A 26,915-nucleotide genomic window follows, 5' to 3' on the forward strand; every position below is an offset into this window, starting at 1 on the left:
TTTGCATATTCAATAAAATGGCTATTGATTGGCTACTATTGATCTGTACAATAAGCGCAGCACGCATACAGAACAGCACACAGTCCCATTTATGCCTTGGGCCTCACTTATACCATGTTAAAATTGTGGAAATACAACAGATTCATAAAACCAGCTCTCTTTATCACCTTATCTTAGGGAGGGACTTGTCGATGTTACAGTGCAGAGCACGAACATTTCCTTAGGAGAAGGCTTCCAGTTATTTATGTATATGGCAGAGGTTCATTACCTCTTGAAAACTGTTCTGCATAACACTCGTGCTTCTTCACACATCTGTCACGATCCATCAAATACGGGATAAGTTGGGTGCTGCAGATAAATGGTTCCTGCAGAGCCTAAAGCTACAGCATCAATAGGTAGCTAAATTTTCATTCTTGATGTTTGGTCCAGTTCTCTGAAACATACACATAGAACTGAAACTGTTCAATCTGAATACCAATATTAAATGTGTTATTTTGGGGCTTCAATGATTTGCTGAAGTTGATGGAAAGTGAAGGACTGTATAGAAAAAATGGCTGTAAGGTCAACTATCATCTGCGCATAACCTTTCAGATACTGCACTAAATATAATCTAAAACACATGAAAAGTTTTTATAGAACAAAGTACAGCCACACTGGATCACGCTGGCATCATTATCATATGTCACTGGTGTGGCACTTCACAATGTGGGAACCACCATGGCTCGTACAATGCTCCGAAGGATACATTGCAATAGCGCAACTATGCTCAATGGCATTTGAACTGTTCCTTGCAATTTACAACTTCTAGCCATGCACTTATTCATTTATGACTTGGATGGTCGTGAAGCCTAAGTGCTTTTCTACCTAGCAATACTGCAAGCTTGTCTGCTGACACTAGCTGCACAAAAGAGCAACAGTAGCTTGTGCTCCAGCAGAACTTGAGGGCGGATTACAAGTTCTTGCCACACTATAGATGAGAAATATGAACATACTCATAAGCTTCAATATCTTAGCTGGTGTAAAGCTGCAATACAGGTACTGCACTCCCTTAATTGCACTGCTTACAGCTGTCAAACTATACCTCTGGTGCTATGCACATTTTGGGGATGGCAAGAAGTTCCACTAGACAAGGTATCAACCACACAGGCATCTAAAACATTGAGTTAAGGGTGTTTAAGACTGACTAAACACAATTTGCCACTTGGCTTGGATCTCGATTCCTTTCCCCTCTAGTGTCATTGACTGAAGAACCACAACACTGAGGAGTAAAGTAGCAATGCTTTGTTGTTTTGCCAGTTTACTAATAGCAAGAAACTACGCTCTAGCACTGTAGCATAATGAAAGAACAAAAGGTCAAGTATATTGAGCAAGCTTGATCAACCAGCTCTCCAGTAGTCTGGGCCCCACGTCAGAGGGTATCGTCGTATGGTGTCATGACTACAAAAGTGCATGAAGCCTACTAGAGGCTGCAGTTTCAGTAGAAGGTAGGGGATAACCCCTAATTAAGGGTAAGCCTTTGCTTTTGACAATGATCGGCCAAATTTAATCACGATTTCCCACTTCTCCGCCGGTGCAGAAATGCCATCGTCCTTTTTAAGATTGGCCACATTAAAAAACGTACGTACGTACAGTCCTATACACTGCGGCTGGTCGCGTCGCAATCCCGTGTTTCTCTAGTTTTAACGCCCGCGCAATACGTATGTAGTACTCAACAATCGGTTTGCTCTGGCGCAGTTAGAAGACGATCGTCGTCGTGCTCTTTGCGCATAACAAACGCGTCACACACGCACACACACAACTCGATTGTGTAACACGCGCTGTTCCACCTTGTATCGCTTCGTTCGTGGTCGTGCTGTTTGCGCGAACAAACGCGTCACACTAAACGCCAAAACGCGATGTTCCACCTTCGTTCGTGGTCGTGCTATTTTGCGCATACACCTTCGTCACACACACACAGCTTCGATTGCCGTAAAACGCGCTGTTCCACCTTGTATCGCTTCGTTCGTGGTCGTGCTGCTTGCGTGCACCCTGTCGCCATAGAATAAAGACTAACTTTATGCTGTCGCTCCGGCGAGTTGGCACAAACCCTGCGCTAGCGCATACTTCTACGGGCCTCGCGCGCGCGCGCATGGGGACTAGGGCGTTTTAGGAGCTAGGCGCGTTTTTTGCACGACAACTAGGGACCTAGGCTCCCCTAGGGCGAAAAGTTACCTAGATACATAGTTCCCTTTGGTGCCGCGGGGGCGGCACTGCAGTCGACCGGCTGCACAGGCGAGCGAATGTAAATGCGCAGCCGGGCTCGTCTCTCGCGCTTCCCTCTGGACACGCTGTGCCATCTTGCGGCGCCGCCGGGAAGTCGCCACGTGGCTCGCGTGTGAATATATATTCAGACAAAATTGCGTGAATAAATATTACGCAGGCTTGAATCCTCCCAGCACGGGAGATTCCGCGTGCATGGCACCGACGACTCCAGTTCGCGTCAAAGAGCTTCATTGAAGAGCGGCATATAACCGGCGGCATATATTCAGTGACCCAAGTTAGCGTCATAGAGGTTCATTGAAGAGCGGTACATACCCGGTCTGTATATACACTCAGTCCCCCAAGTGGTCTGACGGTTGGTTTCTGAGGGAGAAATATGTCTTTAAAATATTTATGCACGGTACACGCACGGATGGTGCCTTGAGTATATTGTAGGACTCCGCTTTGAAGATATCATGTTACTGGGCTCACTGCTGTTGCTACTGGCCGCGGTGGACCAGTAGCAACACAGTCGAACGCTTCTATACAGCGAACGCCTACAGCTAAATGACCTGTATAAAAAAGGATTGATGAAGTCCCGGCCGAATTTCTATCTCTCATATATATTGCGAACGCCTCTACCACAAAGACCGCTATAACGAATATGCCTGTACCGTGAAGAAATTTAGGAGTCCGCGATGGCTGATTTGTTACATTACACCACGTAGCGGTGCTGCCACTGCCCTCCGCAGACGTCGCCAAGGAGCCCCTTGCGCTATCGCTAACGGCAGCGCTAAAGCAACGCACTTGACAGCGCGCCGATCACAGTAGTAGTCCTGCTGCACTGTTTCAGGAATCGCTCAACCTTTATGCTGTTTGTTGTAGCGCATCAGCGGTTGCGACGGCTGACGAATACGTCACAGTTGACGGCGACGCGATGATGTAACCGTAAATGACGTCCGATCACGTCTTCAAAGCCAGTTAGGGCGGAAAGGACGCGAATGGTAGGTAACCGTGATCAAGATCCTGTAATCGAACCAAGGATTTTGACGGCAAGGAAGGCGATAACGGCATTCGACGATCTGTAGCTTTACTTTGTGTATTTCCGGCGTTTCGCCTCGGAGCATGTTCTGAGCCTCTATACAACAAGGTTGGCTGCAGTCGCACATTCTGTCAGACAATGTGTGCACAAAAATAAAATTAATGACTTATTTGAGTCAATAACCCCTGAATTCATTTTGAATCAAGGTTTTCTTTTGCTTAACGTGCTTATAGTCTGCTCAAGCGCTATATATAGCAGTACGGTGCGCGACCTTTACAACGAAGTGACCTGTATAACGAAGGATTTTGGAGCTCCCGAGCACTTAATGTAAAGGCGTCCGACTGTATAGCGTTCCGCTGCTGAGCGAACGCGACGGTCGCATTCCTACGGAGGTGAAATGCAAAGAACGCTCACGAACCGTGTGTTTCGAGTAAAATTAATATATATAGTTAAAGAAACACGCGTGGTCGGAATTAGTTCATATTTCCCCTCCCCCGCCAAAATGTCTCTCATATCCCGCGGTACCGCTTGTGCCAACATCTCTTTCATTCACCTCCTTATGTCGCCGCCACACAAGTGCTGAAGTTCGAGCCGGTGGCCCAGTCGGACTTCGCGGTGGGCGTGCGGTGGCGTGGTGCGCGGGCGGCCGACCAGACGTTCACGGCCAAGGTGTGCGCCTCGGAGGGCAACTGCTACATGGAGTGCTTCGAGGAGCAGGTGCACGGGGACAGCGGCCAGTTCCTGGTGCCCACCGACCTGTGGCGGTTTCGCATCGCCATCTACATGCGCCGCCACGACGGCACCACGCTCTACCAGAAGAACTTTCGCAGCAAGAGGCTGGGTGCGTGTGCTCTGTTCATCTCGCGTCGTGTGTCGGCTAGTTGAATGTTACGGGAAACTTTTAAAAATCACCTGTGGCAGATTGAATGAATCTTGTCATTGAGCTGTATTATTCCAGGAGGCGCGGTAACGTGAAAATGCTAAAAATCGGTGTCAGCAGTATGTGTGCGATCAAGATGCGGATGCTAATTAACAGGCAACGCAGTGAATCAAATAATGTCAGCAAGTCCGAGGGAATGTGATGTGACGACGATCGAACCGATGTGCGGCAAAATATTACTGCATTTATTTTGCCACCAGCAACTCGGGCGCACACACACGCACGCATGTACGCATGTACGCACGTACACGATGGAGGACACTGCAGAGATGGTCGCATGTAGCACATATGGAAGAAAGGTTTGCGTCGTTATCGCGGAGAAATGATTCCGCAGTACATTGTCAGCCTCGGTAAAACATGGGAAGCACACGATTATGATGATAATGATGCTGATGATGGACGTTCATCATTCATGGCACGTATAACCACATCACGGTACATGGGCCAGAAATCGGGTGGTTGTAGAAAGCGCACACATAATAACTACACGTGTGAAAGGAAGAGCTAGCAAAATTTACTAAAACCAGCGAGAAAAGAGGAGCGCACGTGAAATTCAGTAATTATACTATAAATGAATGGATAAATAAAGTTGGCGTCAATTGTCCGCTTGGCAAATTTACATAGTGTTTATTTTTCAGAAATAGCAGAAACGTACCGCAGCGTGCCTCGAACTTAAATTTATCCTGTTTGCCCGTAACCACTGTCGTGTAGCGTTTCCTTGGCTTATCGCGTCACATTTTCCCTGTCGCCCCCCCCCCCCCCTTGTATGAGAACTGCGAGCTGCTATTCACTCGTTTCGCGAGTCGGTTCTACCCCATTCTCTGCCTCCTCTCCCCCTCCTCTCTACCATTCTACCTAGTTTCCCTCTGGACTCGCACGTTAGTAGAAACGTAAGCGCTAGAATTTCTGCAATGCTTTTGCGGGGGTCACAGATAATTACAGCTGTCAAGAGGCTAATGTGACGGCGCCCAAGGAACTCCAGAGGGCATTGTGCACATTCGACGCGGTGAAAAGGTCCATACAATTTTCTCGCGTCGTCTTTCCTCTCTGCCATGCTCCTTCCATGTAAATACACGCTCTGAACCACCCCCCGATGCGATGTGCCGGACAGCAGCAGCAGCAGTGGGAAAGTCGAAGGAAGTGGCAAAGAAAGCTTCGCTCTTAACAAAATTTCGAGAGCAAGTGTCAGCCAATCGTTATGTAGGGTCATGTTAATAACGAATGCGGCCAGCCAATGGCAAATAGATATATTATACAAACGACCAACTTTGTGGATTCGGTCCTTGATCTTTATGGAATGTTGTAACCATAGAGTTTCTCACTATAACACCTAGGGGGAAATCTGGCGCCACCGTCTATGGGAGTTTCTTAAGGGGCGCCGTGCCGTCATGGGAATGACGGTATATGTGTCTGCGAGGCTTGTGTTGGCTGGTGTTGTAAGAGGCTTCGTCTAAAACGTGGATATGGCTACACAAATAACGCGTTCTTAAAGTAAAATCTTCATAAAATGTTTCCATTCACGCAAATTGCATCTTTACTCACCTACAATGCATGACGAAGGGAAGAAAAGCAAGAACAGAGGACAAACTGTTTCAAAGCGAGCGCGAATCTTGTCGTCTGTCCTCCAACTTTAGCGGCCCGCTGATACTTTTTACGTATCATATAATTGTACATGCAATAACGAGTTCTCATAGTTAAACTAACCATGTTTTTGTGTAATAATGAAGCTAAAACACCTTTTTACGTGCAGTTTTAGTATAATATGAATGATTGTGCCAGATGGAAGGTGCTTGCCTCGCTCTCGGAGAACTATGCCAATCCGAAGTCACAATATACCGGCATTCCCATGCATACCACAGCGCAGCAGCGCCAGATTTCTCTCTAGTTAATAGTGAGAAACTCTATGGTTGCGACTATATATGTAGCGCGCGAACCGCGACGTAAGGCTACGCGTTCGTGCACGCGCACATGCACGTGTGCCACAGCCGGAAGCCAATGAGTAAGCCTTATTTATGTTAGAATTCGATCTGTGTCCGTCGTCACTGGACAAAAATCGCAGCGCCCGACCGGCCTTGTTTCTCGACGGGCGTGGTAAAAAGCTGGTCGGAGATCTGGCTCTACTGGTGGCCCCAAGACGACACGAGTGACGGCTACGTGGTCAGCTGGTGCGGCTCCGGCGAAGGCGGCCACCACGCGACCGCCGCGGTTGCCGGCGCTGCCGCGCCGCCGCACGAAAACTGTTCGACGGACGTGAGTGGCTCCTCGGTTGCTCTTCGGCACCTGCAGGCGTTCACCAAGTACGTGTTCAGCATGCGCGCCTACCGCTGGCTGGATGCCAACAAGACCGAGAGGCTCTTCAGCCGGCCCCTCAAGTCGCAGCCCATCGTGCTCATAAACCCAAGTAAGAGGACGCATGTTTGCGCGCGTATATTGTAAGAGTTGGGGTCGAGCATGAAATAAGTGGGAGCTGGCTCATGCCGTCGTCCGACTCATCCACGCTAAGGACGTTGTTGAAGGGAAGGACTTGTTCTCACCGAGAACCAGGAATATGAGATTTATTTACAAAATCTACATGAAGGGTAGAGAACGTTACATTTCATCAGTCTAGTATGACTGAAAAAGAAAGCACCGCAAAACACCCTTTTCCGGGAGTTCTCTTGCTCCAAGTAGACCGTGAAGGCGACAGCGAATCAAGTAACATGGCTAGCCTTGCCGGCGTCGCTGGGCTGTCCGAGGAGGCGCATTGTTGGCTTTGCAAAGCGAGTCGTCGCAGCGGGCCGGGAAGGGTTCGAAGGTCGATCGAAACAACTGCAGTGGGCTGTGAAAGGTTTACAGTTCAGTACCCGTCCGTGCAGGCCGATCGTAACAACATATAGCCGTACCACTTTCGTGCGTGCTTCAGATGTCGCTATGCGGTCGACTCCCGTTAATTCTACTTCGGTCAATTCGGCTTTTTGCTTAATTCGAACGCACTGAAAGTCCTGGTGAGAAACCATACATTGGTTATGGAAGAAAAACTCCCTAAAGTTCAAACCCGAAAACATGCCATTTCGGTTATCACGACGCCCACCCGCGCCCCACCTTTATGCCCTACTATAACCTTGAAAACAAAATAAATTCAGCAGACGGCGCCATTGCTTCCCCAGGCGTGAAGCTGTTTTATTTTTATCTTTTAGTGGCTGACGGTCCTTCCGCCCGTGAAGCCATCCGTTCTCTCTTGTTTCGTGTCATGAATTACGGCCCCATATTCAGTAGTCTGCTTAGTCCTTCAGCATGATGTCGCCTGGCAATTACACAGCGCTGTCCCATAGAGGTCAACAAATAAATTCCTCGGGATAGTACTTTCTTGATCTTGAAAAAAAAATTGAATTTGTTCCATTTGCCGCTGTTTGTTAATTCGATCTTTTGGCTAATTCCACCAAGTGTTGCGGTCCCGCAAGGGTCGAATTACCGGTAGTCGACTGTATACAGCTTTGAATGTGGATACCTTTCCGCGAACGAATCAGCATAGCTAGAAAATTTGGCTAAAGTTCCAGAACATGCACTGAGAACAAGGTCAGTAGCGTCGCAAGATCACGTACAGAGACTCACGTGGGAATTCGGCTGGTCAAAGTCGCACCGTCATCATAAATTGAAACACAAACAGGAATAAAATAATTACTGATAATAACGCCTTTTACGCGCAATTATACAGGTGAGCACAACGCGTAATCCCTCTGCAGCCAGTTTATAAACATGGAGATATAGTACTAAATGTACGTTCTGGACTGTATTAATTTCCATTGTTACAAATGCAGATGGAGCTGTAAATGGAACTAATAAATTAACTTCTGGGGTTTTACGTGCCAAAACCACGATCTTATTATGAGACACGCCATTGTAGGAGACTCCGGCTTAATTTTGACCACCTGGGGTTGTTTAACGTGCCACCCAATGCACGGGTGTTGTTGCATTTCGCCGGCATCGAAATGCGGCCTCCGCGGCCGGGATTCGATCCCGCAACCTCGGGCTCAGCAGCGCAACACCCAAGCCACTACGCCACCACGGCGGGTGGAAACAGAACTATGCATTGACGATTTGCAAGTATATGGCACTGAAATTTGTATTAGCACGTGGTAGCAAATCTGCATAGTTTGAGTCACCTAATTTCGGTCATGGGGTTCCTTGCTCTTTTGGAAGGCCCTATTGGATTGTCAGCCATACGCTTTCTCTGGCGATGCAACCTAAATCGCTGCGTTTAACTCTTTGGCGTCTATGTAGCCGTTGCCTCTGACGGAGGCATGCAGGGTTGTCACGCATGTCACTAAAGCATCATGAGAAGCTCACGAACGTAGTAAACGTTAAGCATTTGTAAAATATTTATAAAACCACTTTGACACGTTCGAGTGTTCATGCATCCGAACGTTGAAAGAAATTGAACGAAGGTAGACAAGCCCCCCAGGGTGGAACTTAGAGTGCAATACGGGCAATAGTAATCTACCTTGCGTATACCTTTCCTTTCTTTAACGCTGCGCGCCAGGTACTTTTCATTCTTGACAGAAAAGTAGCGAGCACAGAGTTTATAAGAAAGAAAACGCAAGCAAGAAAGATGGCGATTATCGTTGGGGGACGAAGGCCCGTTCCAAAAGGGTTTAAACTGTATTTAGAGTGTGCATAGCAACATGTTGACACCCGTAAGTGTGTTAAATGGGTGTCTTAAGTATACACCCACTGTTGCGTTCTTCAAACTCCGTTCATGCGAGGTGTTTATGTACACTCCAGAGAAATGGTTTTCTTACACATACAAGAGCATTCGTCACCCTTGAAACCTTGTTTGTGCAGCTAAAAGGACGTTTTAAGGACAGGTTTCAACCGTACAAGCAGTATCTTCTACAACGCGTGGAGCGCTGACATACCTTCGTCGACTGACGCTAGATATTTTAATGAAATGAAACAGCTTGAAGACAGAAATACTTTTCTTTTAGGAGTAACTACAGCTCGTGCGATACATAATTATCTATTCCAGAATATTTTTGCTCTCGTGCCAATGCATTTTTTTGGTTAGAGGGTTGGAACAAGGCCTCTCCTTCCTGCGCCGTGTGGTTTATTCAAGGAGCGTTTCTTTTTTTCTTAAACCTCCTTGGCATTGGCTTCATTAAACCACGCATCGTTCCAAGAATTTTGGAGGGCACTGTATTATGTTAATGCTTCGTAGAGGGCACATTGTTAACTAACAATAAGCACTGCACCCATGCCGGCATAACTCTGTTTGCCGGCTATATAAATGTAGTATAGTTTATACAAGTGCAGGCGCACGTATAACGACGCATGTGTGTCTTCGAAGTGGTGTGACGTAATGTTAACGCATTTCTCTCAAAATTACCGCGAAGTTACCACTCAATTTTTTTAAAACACGCTCTCCTAGGCGTGTTTGTCCCATAATTATGCTCGCCTAACGACAAATGAAATTTACACCCTCCAGGGCGCTTATACTGTGCGTTGCGCATAAGCTATAACTGCAAGCGCTTTCAGTGCAATCTAAACTCTGGTGCTTGATGCGGTTACGTTGAAGGGTCATTCTTCGTGTCATGCAGGCTTCATACCAGTGTTCGTCTTCGTGGCCATACCAGCGGTGTCCGCGATCGTGTCCATCGTTCTCATTCTCGCCAACACGGTGCTGCGCAGGGTGAGTGCACGTCGACGCTCTGAGTTGGGCAAGGTCTCTTTCGTTCGCCGTATTACCACCAGAGAACTGAGGTCGTCAGCTATAGTTCAGCTTGTGCGGGCCCAATCAATCAGTTGTAACAGTTGATGGTGCTCTTGTTTTGCCATGGACACCTCTCAACACTCTCAACATTCTTCCCTCTACAAGCATCCTAGATAGTTTTCTTCATCGTGACTCGGAAAACTAACATCCACAGGAGACGATGTTGATCTCCTGTTATGTGACACTGCTGCTGCTAAATCGCAAACTCAAACGAGATTCACGTCGTTTAGACGTTGGATCTGCCCGTTTCCTTGTATTTTGTGTCCAGGCGACGGAGTGAAAAAAAAAAACTAGCTTTTTTTTTCTTCCCCCAATACAGTTCTGCGGAAGCTCAAAAGGAGAGGGGACAAAGGTTCATGAAAAGGAAGATTGTCATCCACTCGAGTTTCTGTGCAGTTACATTATTTTATAATAGCTTCGAGCTGTATTCCGGGTGACTGTGAATTCGTTCTCGCATTTTTTTTTCCTCCTCTTTAACGCCGTGTGTACTAAATCAAACATATCTACATGATTCGATCGGTTCGCAGGAGCTGCCGTCGCCCCGCTTGAATAGGGCACCTGAGCAGCCGCAGCCGCGGAGGAACCCCACGTACCACAGGCCACCGCAGCTGCCGCCCATCGTGCTGAGAAGGCATTCCCGCGGGGATTTCGAGTGACGCCTCGGCGGTTATATCCGCCTCAACCAGTTGTAATAAAAGAAAGTAAAGGAAACGCCAACACAGATTTTCCTCCTAGCGTCGTCACCGAGGCTGACTGGTGAGTGATAGGAACCACGCATTGGTGATTGATATGAAGGGAAGCAACCTTGGAGGGACGAGTGTTGATGGCTGCTCCGCCCGCAGATGCCGTAAGATGGCGGTAAGGCTGTGCTCCTTTGGTACTTAAAGCCCATCCATACACGGCGGTGGCGCGTGGATTTGTATCGAGGCCGGCGGACGTCGCTCAGTTTTATCCATAGCTTTCGAAAATGGAGGTCGCACACACACACACACATATATATATATACACATATATACATATGTAATTTTGTTTTAGAGTGTAGCCGCTCGAGGCACTTTGCGTGTACACTCTCAAAAAAGTTTGCACCCTTTGGGGTGTACATCTGCCACACAACGCTAATCGTCATCTGCCTTGATGCGTTTTCTTTCTTTAACGCTGCGAGCCGGGTACTTTCCAGTAACGAACGGCATGCGCGTTATCAGCATGACATAGCACTCCCGACAGGAAAGTAGCCGGCACGGCGTTTTCAAGAAAGTAAACGCAGGCAAGGCAGATGACGATTATCGTTGTGTGGCAGATATACACCCTAAATGGTGTAAACTTTTTAGGGTGTATTCACGGGCTTCTTTCACGCTCGGAAATACACTTATTGAGGAACAGAAAGCATGTATCGGGAGTTTTTCATGTTGCTCTACAATTTTCTCATTGACAGGTTTCAGCTAATTATGTTGGATAAGTTGATTAAATTATTAAGACTAATTATGTAGTTAGGCAGAATGCAAAAAAAAGAGTGAGTATCTCGAAGTGACGGCAAACAACATTACCTTGGTTCTGTACAGCTATGTGGCATTGTCATATTTTAAAAACCTGGTGCATGATAGTCAATTGGGACAGCCTGTGTAAAGGTACCGGCCTAGCAACTAAATTGTTGTTGCAGTACCGCTATGGGTAGGCTAGGATACAAACTAGGATACAAAACTAGCAACAAAGTAAGAAACACGGGAGCCATTCCGTCGCAAATCAGAGATAGAATACGCATACCACCACTCCTGAAGAATATGCATACCAGTCACCATCAGGATAGGAGGAAAGACAGGGTTAAAGCATTACAAAAATCACTAGATAAAAAGCAAGGGGTTTTCTACACGGATGCAGCAGAGTATGAAAGCAGACCAGGTTTTGTCTCAGTGACGACACAGGCTAACGGTGAAAACTCAAAGAGCTGCAGTATCCCGCAAAATAGAGTGGAGGTTGCAGAGGAGGTGGCCATAGCCCTAGCTTTGACTCAAAAAGGGGTCAAAATCATAGTGTCAGATTCCAAAACAGCCATCAGGAATTATACCGCAGGGAGAATCTCCAAAGAGGCGCTCAACATATTAGAGAAAGGACCCATTCCAGAAGAATTAGTAAACCTTATATGGACTCCTGCCCACGAAGGCTTGCCCGGCAACGAGAAAGCGCACGCATTGGCCCGAGAGCTTATTTACCGGTACACCAATGCAGCCTCTCCAGCCAGGGAGCCCCTACAAAAAGAAGGCATAAACACTTACAGCGAAATTCTCGCTTATTATAGAATGGGAAGGAAAACACTGCCAGAGGCGCATAAGAAACTAAGTAAGCAAGAAGAGATAACATGGAGGCAACTGCAAGCGGGGGTGATCTGCAACCCTTACATACTGAAGAGATGGCACGATAACATTGAGAACATGAACTGCAAACACTGCGGGGCAAAGGCGGACATGATCCACATAATATGGACATGTCCTAGATACAATAAACCAGATAGGGATAGACAATCCTGGGAGACTTTAATGACCAGCTCGAAGGAAGATGATCAAAGAGAAGTCATCCGCATGGCCCTGGACACCGCTGAGCTCCAAGGAGCATCAGCCAGATGAAAAGGGAGGAGCAATCCGAAGAGACAGGAAGACTCTTGACTCTTCGGGGCTATTTTTGCGGGTGCAAATAAACGTTATTTCTCTCTCTCTCTCTCTCACATCCACATTCTCACGTGGCTGGATAATGTGCCGGAGGGTGGAATTGAGCAATAAAGCATTGCATACTCCTTTCAGCAGTTGTAGTTGTGTTTTTTTAACAGCCTCGCTGGACATTCACTTTCGCAGGGCCGGTATGGCGAGTCAATATTTTTTTATAATTTCGCTTATCTCGAAACTCCGTTTATGTCGAAATTCCTTCCGCTTTCTACAGATTCGAGTAAACGGGGTTTTATTATATATAGTGTCACCTGAATACAAACGGAGAAGCAGGTGCTGTGTACCACGTTAGAGACACTGGTCAACCGGCCCCTGCAAGAGAGAGAGAGAGAGAGAGAAACAACTTTATTCGGTCCACTATAGACGTAAGCAAGCTCCACGTCACCTGGCTAGGCCCACTCGGGGACCATCAGGTGAAACCTGACGGCCCTCTCGCGAGCCCTCTGGACTGCCAGGATTTGAGAGGTCTGATCCTGGGCCTTAATTAACTTCATCATGTCCTCTTGAGTGAAAGGGGGACCGGCAGAGGCGCAGCCCCACAGGACATGTTCGAAGTCCGCATAATCACCACACAGAGGGCAGTCCGGGCTTGGGAACTGTTCGGGGTACATTGTGTGCAGCGCCGCGGGGCTCGGGTAAGTGCTTGTTTGCAGAAGCCTTAGAGTGACTGCCTGGGCCCTGCACAGCGAGGAGTGCGGCGAAGGTAGGAGTCTTCTTGACATATAATTATGTTTGCAGATTTCGTTGTACGAGTAGAGAGGCTCGGGTCGCCCAGGAGAGGACGCGTTGCCCAGCGCACGGTCAGTCAAACCTCGTGCAGCCGAGTGCGCCTCCTCGTTGGGGTTGATCGAGGCACCCTCAATGGTTCCAAGGTGCGCAGGGAACCAGGCCAAAGAGTGATGTTTCATGTCTTTGGCACTTTGGATGATACGTAGGGCCTGGGGAGCCACCATTCCCATCTGAAAGGCCCTGACAGCGGCCTTGGAATCAGAATAAATCGTGTCGTGTACACTGTCCGTTAATGCAAGAGCAATAGCAACCTGCTCTGCAACGCTGGAATTAGAAGTGCGGACGGTAGCGCAGCTAAGGATTTTAGAATCACCGTCGATGACCACTGAGGAGAAGGCCTCTTCTTGAACATACGAAGCAGCGTCTACGAAGCATGTTCGGTCCTTGTTCAAGCGGGCACTGGCGAGCAGAGCTTTACCCCTGGCTCGTCTTCGTCCTTCGTTGTAGGTGGGATGCATATTTCGTGGCAACCGGTGTATGTAAATCTTGGACCTTACGTCACTAGGCAGCTTCACAGCGTCGAGACTGACGACCGCGGGGTTACGTCCCAGCTTGCCAAGTATGGCTCGGCCCGCTGGCGTACCGGAAAGTCTGACAAACTGGGAAAATTCTTGGGCTTCAATGATTTCTTCGAACGTGTTGTGAATTCCCAAATTGAGGAGGTCTTTTGTGTGCGTTCGGATGGGATGCCGAGGGCAAGCTTGAAGACTCTTCTGATTAGGGCATTGATCTTGTTGCGCTCCGATACGAGCCAGTTGTGCATAGCCCCTGAATAAGCGAGGTGGCATAACACGAAGGCGTGGATAATCCGGATCAGATTGTCTTCCTTGATTCCGCGGTACTTGTTGGCGATTCTTCGGATCAGGCCGAGGGCGCTTTCGGTCTTGGAGCAAATGCGTTTGAGGGCGGCTCCATTGGCCCCGTTCGACTCGATGAACATTCCTAGGACCCTGATAGTGTCTACCCGCGGTACTGGGGAGCCCTTACCGGTGAGTAACGTAATGCGGCTCTCTGTTGCTGGCTTCCAGGACCGATGTGAACCGCCTCTGGGCCTCTTCTTGTAGAGCAAGAGCTCGGATTTAGCGGGCGAGCACCTTAGCCCGGTGGGGATAAGATACCGCTCCGTCACATCGATGGCCTCTTGCAAAGCACCCTCGACCTGCCCTTCACATCCACTGGAGCACCAGATGGTGATGTCATCCGCGTAGATCGTGTGGTTAATGTTCGGGATTTTGTTCAAGGCCCTCGACAGGTTGATCAGGGAGATGTTGAACAGCGTCGGAGAGATCACTGCCCCCTGAGGTGTTCCCTTTGGCCCAAGCTGGATTTCGTGGGTCAAAAACTCGTCAATCTTGAGTCTAGTGGACCTTGAGGAAAGGAAGGAGCGCACGAAATTGTACGCCCGTTTGCCAACGTTACACTCTGTCAGGCTCTTGAGAATAAAGGCGTGCGATATGTTGTCAAAAGCCTTTTCCAGATCCAAGCCGAGAATTGCCTTAGTGTCGGCGGAGGTAGAGTCAATGATCTGGTGCTTGATCAGTCTCATGGCGTCCTGAGTCGAAAGCCCCGACCGAAAGCCAATCATGTTGTGTGTATAGCATTCGTTAGACTCGAGATGGTCAGTGAGGCGGTTAAGCATGGCGTTCTCGGCCATCTTTCCAACACACGACGTCAGGGAGATGGGCCTTAGATTGTCGATGCTCGGCGCCTTACCTGGCTTCGGTATGAGTACTGTGTGGGCTGCTTTCCAGCTCTTGGGAATGAGGCCGCTGCACCAGATATCATTCATCTTGTGCGTAAGGAACTCGATTGAGGCGTCGTCGAGATGCTTGAGCATTTTGTTGGTGATCCCGTCGGGCCCAGGGGCAGATCTGCCGTTGAGGGATGCGAGAACTCGCTTGACCTCAGCCACGGTAAAATCCTCGTCCATAGATGGTACGTCACGCCCTTCGTACTCGGGAAACTGGGGGGGGCACCGGATCGTCCGTGGCCTCCAGGTACTTGTCTATGAGGTGCTCCGTGACTGCCTCATCTGGAGTCGAGTCGGTCGCCAAATGGACAGCTTTCGCCAAAGCTCTCTTCTGGTTGGACTTGGTGTTGCCATCGTGCAGTAGGTGCCTAAGGAGACCCCAGCTTTTACCGTTCTTGAGCTGGCCCTCCACCGAGTCGCACAGTTCGTCCCATTGCTGCTTGCATAGCACCTTGCAATGAGCCTCTATCATCTTGTTTATATCGGAAATTTTCTTGCGTAGTCTTCTGTTATGGCGCTGAGTCTTCCATCTCGCGAGCAGTGCCTGCTTGGCTTCCAATAGATGCGCCAGCCTACTGTCCACCCTGTCCACCTCCAGATCGGTTGTCACCTCCTTGGTGGCTCTAGCCGCATCCTTCTTTATCTCGTCGCACCAAGAGTCTAAGTCCATATCATCGTTAAGGACGCGCTCGGAGCGGTGGGCTCGGAACAAGTCCCAGTCAGTGAACCTAAAGGTCCTCGTTTTGTTACGGGCAGCCTTGATCACCGCTTCGATGATGCAATGATCGCTACCGAGGTCCATGGCTGTGTTGGTCCACTTGACGTTTTCCAGGTTCTTGACAAAGGTAAGATCCGGAGTCGTATCTCGGCACACCGAGTTCCCTCTCCTGCAAGAGCAAAAAAAAAACATTTGGGCAGTGGCAGACTTGTACGTAACGAATTACATGAAATTAATTACTTGCAATAATTTACGTTCTTTGGTAATATTGTAATTTAACCATTACTTTGTTTGCTCTGTATAATGCTCACTGTAAATCAATTACGTTTTTTCAGTAACCAATTACATGCAAAGTTAGATTTTTGACGAAACAAGCTATATCAGGCAACGCAGCTTTGGACGCTTAAATTTCTTGGGGAACTGGCCAAAGGGATGAAAACATGTACATTAGTTACCTCCTTCGCTCAATCAGCGTATTATAGCATGCCTCGTTCACATGGACATATGGCAGGGATGCAGACTTGCACATCTCTTTAGTCCCGACATCTGAGCCTCTTTTCTCTAATAATATATTTTTCTCTGTCTCTTGGAAAAGCTTTTAAGCGCCCTTTATAGGCGGTAAGAACTGCTAGTCAATTATTCTTTGCTTAGTGTAGTCTTACGATTTCTCTGATATAGACATAAGCTCTTGGCCGTTAAACACATGTTTCTACCTGCATGTATATATACGTGACTCACATAGATCTATTTTTGCAATTGTAACACACGAACACTATTCTTAGGGCTGAAAAATGTGCACCTTTATATCAATATAATAGTTGCGAGTACTTTCTTCACAACAAGCGTTTACCTGGCAATGCCACCGCAGTAAGCCCTAAGGCACAGTTATTTATGATACAATATTGACATTATGTCGTGGCTCCATCATTCGCCTTGCAACTTTCAAATGCCAGCACGTTTTCGAAGGTACATGGGCATTGGCTTTAGTAAAATTTTGTATGTTCGTACTTGCTAGTATATTTTAGCCAACGCAACTACTGTAGCTCTAGGCAGGCACGGTGCAAACATTTACCGACTCTGACAGTTCCAATGCAAATGATTCCCCCCATACTATGATAAATTTGCCTGTACACATTGTTTTTATCGTGGGCTCCCACATATATCATCGTAAACTTTCAGCACGACGTTTGGTTCTTCAAATGACGGCCGCGCTAGAACGTGATCGAGCACTGTGCTCGCGTTCCAGAGCGGCCGTGTTTGAGCTTACTCGTCTCCTTATACGCATACGCATCTGCGCTAGGGCGACGTACAAAACGCGCCTTAAAAGAAGGCTAGGCGACGTCCAAAATTTCTGTTATGAAACTATGTTTTCCAATACCGGCACTCCGTAAAAGCACTGAAGCGACATCGCTGGCGGCGATCAGCAATTGCGTCTTGCGCAACGCGCCCGACTACTCCCTAAACTCCATACCGAACGCGTCACTTATCACGCCGTGCGCTAACGCAAGTGTTTCGAGCCCGCCAACAACAACTAGCGAATTAAGGTAAGCGCTACGTTTGCCAGCGTTGGCAGTTCACGTCGTTACCGCGGTGTCTTTGATTTGTTGTCGCGGCGGCCGCACAGGGCTACCCAAGCCGCTGCTGCCGCTGCTTTCAAGCAATGACGTACCTTCGGCGTCTTGGCAGCCCTTGGCAGTCCTGCAGTGTACGATCTCCTCCTCTATTTTTTTCAATGCAGTCACCGATGGGGCCGATCCAACCGCCCACCATGCACCAGGCCTCTCTTATCGTCCTTTCCTACTCTTCCCCGTCGGCTAGCTTTAGTTTTCGCTGGCATTGAAAAAAATTGAGGAGGCGATGCCTGTCTAAATCGGAGACGTCCCCGTACGTGCAGCGACCAGGCTTCAGGCGTAGGTCCACTAGCTCAGACAACGTGCACGACAACCTATGCAGGCTTCTGATAACTTTATCCATAAATTCAGGATTTCTGGAACTCGCTGGGAAGCTTTATCCTCGGAATCTTTGGAACCGAATTTTGTTCTTACATTTTGGCATACATGTATCCACCAGATCGTTGCCGCAAGGGGAAACTAAAAATGGGTTGATACACTCTGTTTGTTTTCGAAGACAGAGAGAAAGAGTTTGCACAGAGGGAAGAAGCGCTATAAAATAGTTGATATTCCAGGTTGGCAACAATGCTCTGCAGCACATTGTTTGAGCGTTGATTGGTTTAATCTGTGCTGGTTCAATTTAACACGTGTGGCAGTTGTTTAGGTAGTTCAGTCACTTTATTCTATGGTTCAGTCGGTTCAGTGCAGTTTAGCGGCGCTCTTTGAACCCGTGTATTTCATTTTCTCATTTACGCAGTCGCCATTGTCATGTTCAGAACAAAAATCCTTGCGCCAAGGCAATGCCTCAAGGGCCATGCTGGTGAACGCTATCCGTTCCAGAACGCCGGCTGCCCGTGCTACAGCACCGGCATTGCTTGCTCCTTGGGCACGATGGAAGCGTTTAGAAGTACTGAAGGATGGAAACCGAGAGTGAACGTTGTTGTTTTGAAGGTAAGTTCTAGATATTCAACGTCACTTGATTTAAGTTTAATGTGCAACCCTTCGGGTGGTTGTGATGGGGGTTGCGATGACAATCGTCTCCCGTCCATGTTCGCGTCGCGTTTCAGAAACGCGATATACGATTTTTATCGCGATCTCCGCTGTCGAGATGTACCGGCCCGGCTCGGCTATGTCAAGTTTTTGTTTTTTATTTGATATATAAATGACATAAAATGGCATCAAGATCAGAAAGTGCACTGTCAACCTCGTAACTGCTTTGTTTCGGCGGTTAAAGTGGAGGGCACGTGCAGTGCATACAGAGTCCTGCATATTTCGCTGCGCCTGTTCGAAAAAAGGTTTTCCGCTCACGGGCTGCACAGTTCTCGCTCACATTTTTCTGAAAGATCGCATTTTGGTGTCTACGTTGTTTAGTAACAGTTAATTGCCTGGTTTTTAAGAAAAAAAAAGTGTAAATTTGTCTTCACTTACGGGGAACGAGCTGCTGCAGCGACGGCGATAACATAAACTTTTGTCGCCGTTTGCCGGCAGCTGCAGAAAGCAACCAGTCAGGGAGGTTTGCCGCGTGTTCCAGGAGCAGGCAACACGCGGCAAACCAATGTTCACGGTGCCAACGTTACTGGAACATGCTAGAACGTTGCGGCAAACCTCCCTGACCGGCTGCTTCCTGCAGCTGCCGGCAGACGGCGAAACAAGTTTATGCTAGCGCCGTCGCTGCAGCGCGTTTCGCATCCCCATAGGTCAAAGTGACTATGGGGATGCGACTAAGTGACTATTTATTTAGACAATTAACTGTGGTAAGTGCTATATTAAACGACGTAGACCCCGAAATGCAATCTTTCAGCAGAATTTGAGCAAGAACAGTGCAGCAGCGAGTGCAAAACCTTTCTTCGAACAGGCGCAGCGAAATATGCAGGACCCTCTATATTAAAAAAAAAAAAAAAGTAGACTGCTCGTTGATTTTGCTGAGCACGCCTTTTTATTGTTTATCAGAGCAGGTAAGAGACGTATCATTGGGATAGCAATTATAGAGCACTCCAAGCAAATATTTGCGGTCGTCATCGGCGTCGCCGTGAGGTCCCGTATATATTTAAGTATACGTATGCTATATATGCCACACCTTGCTGTATGACATGCGGTATATGCGAATTATATTGCCACACCGTTCTATCACTAAAGGTTTTACATTCTTGATAAATTATTCCTCAGAATTTTGAGAATGACAGCCCACAAACAAATGTGAAATGAAACACCGACAGTGCATGCATTACATCACAAATGTTCTCAGACTTAAATATTTAAAGTGCAAAACACTAGCAAATCTCAAACCTGAAAATGATGCAATTTTATAGGTGCAGCTGTACATTACCTACGAGATCGGCTCAGGAAAGAGGTTTGAAACATACCTGATACGGAAAAGTCGTGGTATAGTTGCTGAGAAAGATCTTTGCTTTAATTAATACACATAAATGAAATTGTCTGATGGCAGGATTCAGAGGACCTCTAGCACAACAGCTAGTTTTTGCTTAGTCAGCTTACATTTACTTCAATTCATACTGCCACTACAACTACTAGTCTTCAACTTAGTGTAATATTTCAACATGTTGCTATCACATTCATTGCTTCGCCCTTATGGCGAAACTGTGAAATTTTTGTTAAGCTAGTTGGTTCATTATGACAGCAAACAGTGCCAGACATGAGGGATAAGCAAAGGGACTGAAACGATGATAAAGTGCCTCCTTTTTATTATGATAATTATGTATATAATTTCACTCTTCTTGCTTGTCCCTTGTTTCCTGGCACCATATGCTGCGACCAAAGCATGTGTTCTTTGAGATTTTGCAAACACATGCCAAAACTGCGCGTTGCATAGCATTTCCTTGATATGGCAGTGCATACACACTAAAAAATTAAACGGTTAGTTGCATCTGGCTTCTTTATTATTTTATTTATTTATTATTATTTTTCTGGATGCGCACTCGTAGAACCTATATGTTACCTATATGTCTAAATATATGTTACCTATTCTGAGGATTTCGGCACGTGACATTGGCATGATCTTCATTCGACTCTTCCTTGTGTGCCATTTTATTAATTTTTGTTGTTTATTCCAAATCGAGATTACAAATGGAAATACAAGCCCCAATTTCCCCTGCACAACAAGGAACGAATGTTTGAGGACCGCTATACTGCCGCGAGAAAAAAAGACATACATCTAATTTCTGCATTTATTGGTTTTGGAATGCCACCCTTGCAGTCACCTCCCTACATTATTCAGATATGCAGCAAACGAGACCTCAGCATTTTGTCAGCCAGCACATGGCTTCTTCTGTGAGCTGAAATATCAGCAGAAACAAATAAACACACATTCATTAACATAAAGCATCAGCTACTGCAAAATTGCAAACAAGGAATGGCTGGAAACAATACAAAGAAACGACATTTCTGCGAAAAGTATTTTATTTATTGTTGATAGAGGGGGGAGAAAGAAGGAAAGACACTAAGACAGGGAGGTGAACAAGGATTAACCTAGTTAAATAAGTAAACTAGACTTCATAATGCCATTCTCCTGCAAGGACACTGCAGTGGAGCAGGCCCAAAACTCCCTGGCTGCTAGGAGCAATGAGAGAGTGTGAAACAAAAGAGGTGCATAGGATTAGTTGAATCTTGCTCTGTGGAGTTGTCCAAGAACAGTTTCTTGCTTACAATATTAGTGTGTATTCCCCTATTTTGCCTCGTTGCATAATGGAACAATCGTATGGCTTTTTACACTTTCACTCACCCAGTGCGCCTACATACTTTAGCCATGACAGTGTTGTGGCTAATGAATAGTCAGCTTTGAACAGCAGTGTGTGTTTAATGGGCTTCAATATGGTCATTTGGAAACGGTACCCAAACAGGATTTAGGAGATTCTTTGTAAGGAACGTTATCCTACTAGTGTGATTGGCACGAATAAATTTACACTTGGGCTTTTGCATAAGCTTCCCAGAATCCAAATAGTCCTGAGACAGGCATCCGATAATTTGCTAAATCTAAGTTCATCATAAGGTTCAGGTGTGATTTTGCCAGATTATAGTGTTTTCTTGGAGTATATGAAATGAAAACAGACTTCTACTCAACAAATTTCATATAATTAATAAATTGTAAGTAAGTATGCTTAATTGCATTTTTGTAACTTAATGAAAACTTCGTTTACTCGGTAACACTCACTGTAATTTATTTACTTTTTTCAGCAACCGATTATATGTAACCCATTAAATTTTTCACGAAATGAGCTATAACAGGCAATGCGGCTTTGAGCATGTTGGGACGCAAGTACACACGGAGGAAAGAGGTGGCTCGAAGGTGTGAATCCCAACTGTCAACTGGTTTTACTTTTCCTTGGCTTCATCCCCCCCTTGGCGTAGCTTGCCCTTCCCTCTCCACACCAACGATGGAGAGCGGAGACGGCGGAGAGAAACTGGTTTGGAGGTGCACTCGCTGCTCACCCTTGCCTGCACGTTGTGGCCTGCTCGTGGCTGCTACAAGCACTTAAATTTGGTAGGAACTACAGTGTCCAAAGGAATGAAAAAAATGTACCTGGGTTGCCTCCTTCCCACAAGCAGTGTCTTGCAGCTATGCCTCGGTCACTTCAATCGCAAATCTGACTTCTCAACTTTTCTCTTATATAATAAATTTCTCTCTCTCTCCTTAAAGCACTTTTAAGCTGCCTTCATGATCATGAATAGCTGTTTCTCAATTCTTCTTCGCTTAGTGTAGTCTATGATTTCTCTTACATAGACAGGAGTTTTTGGCTGTTAAAGGCATGTTTCTATCTGTCTGTATACATATGTGACTATGTGACTCATATACATCTATTTTTACAATTGTAACACACAAACAGTATTTTTAGGGCTGAAAAATGTGCAGCTTTATGTTAAGTTACATCAGAGGCTTGGCTGCCTCTTCATAGAACGTGAATGTTTGCCTGCATCTGTTACAACTGGTTGTTTAAGTCTAGACAGCTAATGAGTGAAGAGCTCCGGGAGGAGGTCCACCACATTTCGGACGAAAAATATGAACTACACTTCTATGGCTCGATAGCTATGGCCTCTTTGGATGGTGACTGCAGGGAATTGCCTATGGACTATTTTTAAGTTTTTCACTGGCTGTACCAGAGCAGCCTTCCCCTAGCCCAAGCAACAATGAAGCGTTGTGTTTCATAGTAGACCTAGAGGTGAGCATCATGGCATTGAGTAACCACAACCTTGTGAGCAAGGTGTTCATACAATAAAACACAGCCCTTCTCTCCAGCACACACACACAGTGAGTTTTCAGCATCGGTGTCAGATGTCTTCAAAGGAAAACAAGGGGAGATTACCCAAGTAATTTTTGAAAAGTGATTGTTAGTAAATGTAAACAATGTGTGAAGGGCTGCAGAAGACGCATTGTAAGAACCATGCCAGCTTGTTCTATTTACTGTATTTGTGCAATGTTAATAAAAGTACACAGTAAAGTACCATTAAATTGATAACTTTTTACTAATTGTTCAATTACTTTTGTGGAACTGTAATTGGCAACTGCAATCAAATAAAATATTGGAAGCAGTAATTGTAATTGCAATCGGTTACTTTCTTTCTGTAAGTTGTGTACAAGTCTGAATCAAAGCAACTTCTATACGCAGGTGACTTCACCAACTTGCTTCTCCGTAAGGGAAGCACCAGGTCTTCAGATGTCCCAAAGTGGAAGAGACTTTGCCTGCATGGAATCAAATATGGAACAATACATGGGAAAGTGTGAACCACTAAGCAGCACTGAGCCACCTGCTATTGGATCTGTATGTATACCACCACTGTGTTGTCTTAGCTAAATGTGCAAAATCTATAAAATGTGTCATTGTACATTTCATTGATTTAAGTCTACATAGTCAGGAGTTTGATGAAAGTTTGTCTGGTCAGGTAACGTTAATAAAACAAAATTACAGTCACTGACCAAGTCAATTTCTGAAACGTCAAAATTAATTTTGACTTTGTCAGTAATTTTGACTTTTAGAAAGACTTTGAAGTCCCCTACCTCTTGTTCTAAGATAGGCAGTGCAATCAGATTGGTCTTATTGGATTTATTGAAACATGCTGAAGCTATTGATACCCTGCCTAGTGAAATAGGAGGAATTGACCTTTCACAATCTTTTGCAGAAAATAAAAAGAAGTAGAGGAAACACATAAATATAGAACCAAATGAGGTAAAAAAAAAAATAAACCTCATATTAAAATAAGCACATAAAATTACATATAGTATCTACAACTTTTTAGCACTATAACCCAAAGAATAAAGATTTAAAAATACTTCTTTTTTCAAATCTGAGATCTAACTTTTCTCAGGACCCCATACCACCTCTGACATTACAAAAATATTTTAAGACGATAGAATGTGATGGAACATTGTGCATTATAACCTTAGTTGTTCTTGTGTCAAAAAGCCCAAATCATATAAACATTTTACATAAACATGCACATTGTGCTCGGACTGTAGTGACTATCTTTGATGAACATGGCAGTGCTGTGTACTGTTGGGAAGTCACAATTTCAAAAAACACTCCCCTGCACCTCCTCTTTTAGTTTTCTCACTCTCTCCTCCACACATTGTGATGCCAGCTGGGTCACGTGTGACATCACCAGGGTAAAACCTGTTGATTGGTCTATTGATGAAGGACGAGAGTGCCAAGGTGATGTGTTCTGGGAAAGTAATGGTGGGGCTCATCCATTGTGCGCCACTGGTTCTTCCCTGAAGCACCCATTCAGTTGGCGTTGCATGGAGTTGAGACAGGGAGGGACGGCGCAGGAGCTTTTTTTTCTGGTCCTCCATTCTTGGTTGATGCGATCCATAGCTTTTTCTGCAGTGCCTATAGTTTGAGATTGAATGCTGTAAGATGGGCATGCTCTTCTGGAGAGAGCACCCTTAGGAAACATAGTGAAGGTGGACAAGAAACTGCAGTGGCCACATACTCATTCATCGAACGGCTGTAACTTCGCTACTACGGCATCAATGGGGAAAATTTTTGAAGCTTTTTGTTCTTTGTAGACCGGTGCACAACTGCCATTATACAACATTTCAAACTCATAGTGGTTTGGGGCTCTTTAATGTGTGTTCCTATTGTCCCAATCAAAAAACGCATTGTTGGGCTGGTTGGTTTGTCACGGCTTGCAAATGACGCCAGAGAAGGTGAAGGACAGGCAGAGAAATCGCCCTATAATTGTCTCATTGTATCCTTGCCTGTCCTTTGTGTTCTCTGGCATCGTTTGGAAGGCCATGTTTGAATCAGGTTAGTGCAATAAACAAAAAATTCTTTTTATAGCTTGTTCATTGTTTTTCTTTTTCTTTGCTTTGTGCAGTCCGTTTTTTTAGTATATTTCAACAAGATGCATTGGCATTGACAGGATGCACTTAGTGTGTTGGCATTCTCTTTGCTCAGATTGTTCTGGTAAGGAAGCAAACAGACATGGAGTGGTACCGTGCACGTGTTGACAAGATTGTTGACACCACAAGCAGCTACCAAGTGGAGTAAGTACTTAGAAGAATGCCTTGCATCTTCCTAAGAGTGGTTACTCATCATTAGCAACAAGAATACTTTCTATTTAAAAGATGGCATGTCTGCTTATTGTTTTTAGATCTGTCTGAACAGTGCATAAATGTGTCGCCTTGTGCAGAATTTAGTTGAAGTTCTGAGGGTTTATTTCCATGTTTCCAGTGCTTGAAGCACAATTGCAGTGTTCATTGTGCCCTGCAAAAGCAGACTCCCGGATTATGCGTGCCTCACTCTCACTAACCCTTCCAGAGGTCATTCTTGAGAATTTTTATGATTAGGCCTGTACATGCATTTATGATATCAGCTGTTGCAGTTGCTGCCATTTTGCCAGTGAGATCGTGTGCCCACATAGCTCAGGTACTATAAGCATAAACTGATCAGAATGCCTGTTACATGTAATTACATGGAGGTGCACCATGCAATTGTTGTGTAGCTGGTTTCTAAGCATGGAGTAGTCCCGGCCATATGTTTCAAAGTCTGAATAAAACCACTGTTACAAATCCATGCGAAATTGGAAGTGGAACAACACATTCGCGTTGTTGTGGAATTGTGATCATGTTTGAATTTATGCCAACAGTATGTGTGTTATGCTATACAATAGAACAACATCATACATGTGTGGTGTGAGGCTGTTATACATACCTACTTGCATGATATATGATGCCACAAAATTGATAAACTTGGTGACACTCTGGACTTTACCATCTGCAGCATAAAATTATGCGGTTAAAGGAATGATAATACTTTTGCATTCATGTTCAGTTAGCATCAGCAATCGAAAGCTGTCAGATTGGAACAAATAGCTGCAGCAGATTAGTTGTGAGGACTTCATACATAGGGCCAGTTCTGCAGTTTATGCTAAATTTAAATAAAAAGATATAAGAAAGAAAAAAGGGGTGTGAAAGAGAGTTCTATGGTCAGCTTTAGCCAGATTTTTTAGTTGTATTTCAGCTCCAGGTTGCAAAAGTGCAGCTAGCTACAGAAGTGCAGAACAAACTTGAAAGGAATTAGTCCTGTGATTGTTGAAATATTATATAAATACTTTTTGTGAGCGCATTTGATGTGAAGTGTTGCAGCAGATTCATTTTATTCAGTAGTATTAAACTGAGTAATGGATGCTTTCCTGTTCCACAGCATGTCTTTTGCACTGTGTTTAGTGTCACTTCAGTTAAATGAGAGCTTACTGCACACATTTTTATAATAGCTCTGCAACTTTTTATTCTTTTTTTAAAGTACACATCTCTGTAATACATTGAAGTTAAACTGAAATGGTTCTTTGCATGTCTGTTAATTGAATGATTTATTTTCCAGGGTCACTTTGGTTGATTATGGGCAAACACTTGTGGCAGAGAGAGAAGAGTATGTAGCGTTTCCTTTCAATTAATGTTTTAATACGGTGGGGTATTATCTGGTCGGCTCGGCTTGTTTCTTCCTTTCTATGTTGCGCTGTACCAGTTTTAGAATTTAATACTGTGCTTTCACTGAAGTATTTGTCCTATGATCATGTATTTTTTAAAGGGAGACTAAGGAGAACTGTTGAGTTGGAATGGCAGATCGTGCATCAGGAATGTCAAATAGGCCTTACCATCAATAGAAACTTAGTAGGCCACATAGGATGCTAAAAAGAAAGATCAGTGGCAATGCCGTTTTAAATTAAAATACCCAGGCCAGCTCCCTGTCACAGTATGTATTAATGACAGCATCTGTTCAAAACTAGGTACAGTGTCAAAGAAAAATTGAAAAAACAGTTACTGTGCATCTGAGAGCAAGTTAAGACTCATCTCGAGAGCTCTTCAGAATATCTCCTGCATAACAACGGTCCAAGTACAACGAAACACTGTGACT

General features: G+C 45.6%; 2 protein-coding genes across 6 annotated transcripts in view; both read left to right on the forward strand.

Annotated features, from left to right (window-relative positions):
* LOC126541855 (uncharacterized) overlaps positions 1 to 10,687 on the forward strand; it is a 41,852-nt gene extending 31,165 nt beyond the window's left edge. The window contains exons 5-8 of the mRNA XM_050188796.3: positions 3,858 to 4,121; positions 6,280 to 6,621; positions 9,794 to 9,885; positions 10,494 to 10,687. Coding sequence (XP_050044753.1) covers positions 3,858 to 4,121; positions 6,280 to 6,621; positions 9,794 to 9,885; positions 10,494 to 10,622 — 827 coding nt within the window. The 3' untranslated portion in view covers positions 10,623 to 10,687. The remainder of the gene's footprint in view (positions 1 to 3,857; positions 4,122 to 6,279; positions 6,622 to 9,793; positions 9,886 to 10,493) is intronic.
* Positions 10,688 to 17,333: 6,646 nt separating this feature from the next.
* LOC126542005 (putative ATP-dependent RNA helicase TDRD12) overlaps positions 17,334 to 26,915 on the forward strand; it is a 93,454-nt gene continuing 83,872 nt past the window's right edge. For 2 of the 5 annotated variants that reach the window (XM_055076982.2, XM_055076984.2), the window contains exons 1-5: positions 17,375 to 17,481; positions 18,305 to 18,498; positions 23,169 to 23,321; positions 24,957 to 25,045; positions 26,382 to 26,429. In XM_055076982.2, coding sequence (XP_054932957.1) covers positions 18,316 to 18,498; positions 23,169 to 23,321; positions 24,957 to 25,045; positions 26,382 to 26,429 — 473 coding nt within the window. In that variant the 5' untranslated portion in view covers positions 17,375 to 17,481; positions 18,305 to 18,315. Of the gene's footprint in view, positions 17,482 to 18,180; positions 18,499 to 23,168; positions 23,322 to 24,956; positions 25,046 to 26,381; positions 26,430 to 26,915 lie in introns of those variants that run through there. The other 3 variants (XM_055076985.2, XM_072286428.1, XM_055076983.2) reach the window with 3 other exon arrangements.

The sequence above is a fragment of the Dermacentor andersoni genome, chromosome 2 (genome assembly GCF_023375885.2).
Source record: "Dermacentor andersoni chromosome 2, qqDerAnde1_hic_scaffold, whole genome shotgun sequence".
Taxonomy (NCBI): Eukaryota; Metazoa; Arthropoda; class Arachnida; order Ixodida; family Ixodidae; genus Dermacentor; species Dermacentor andersoni.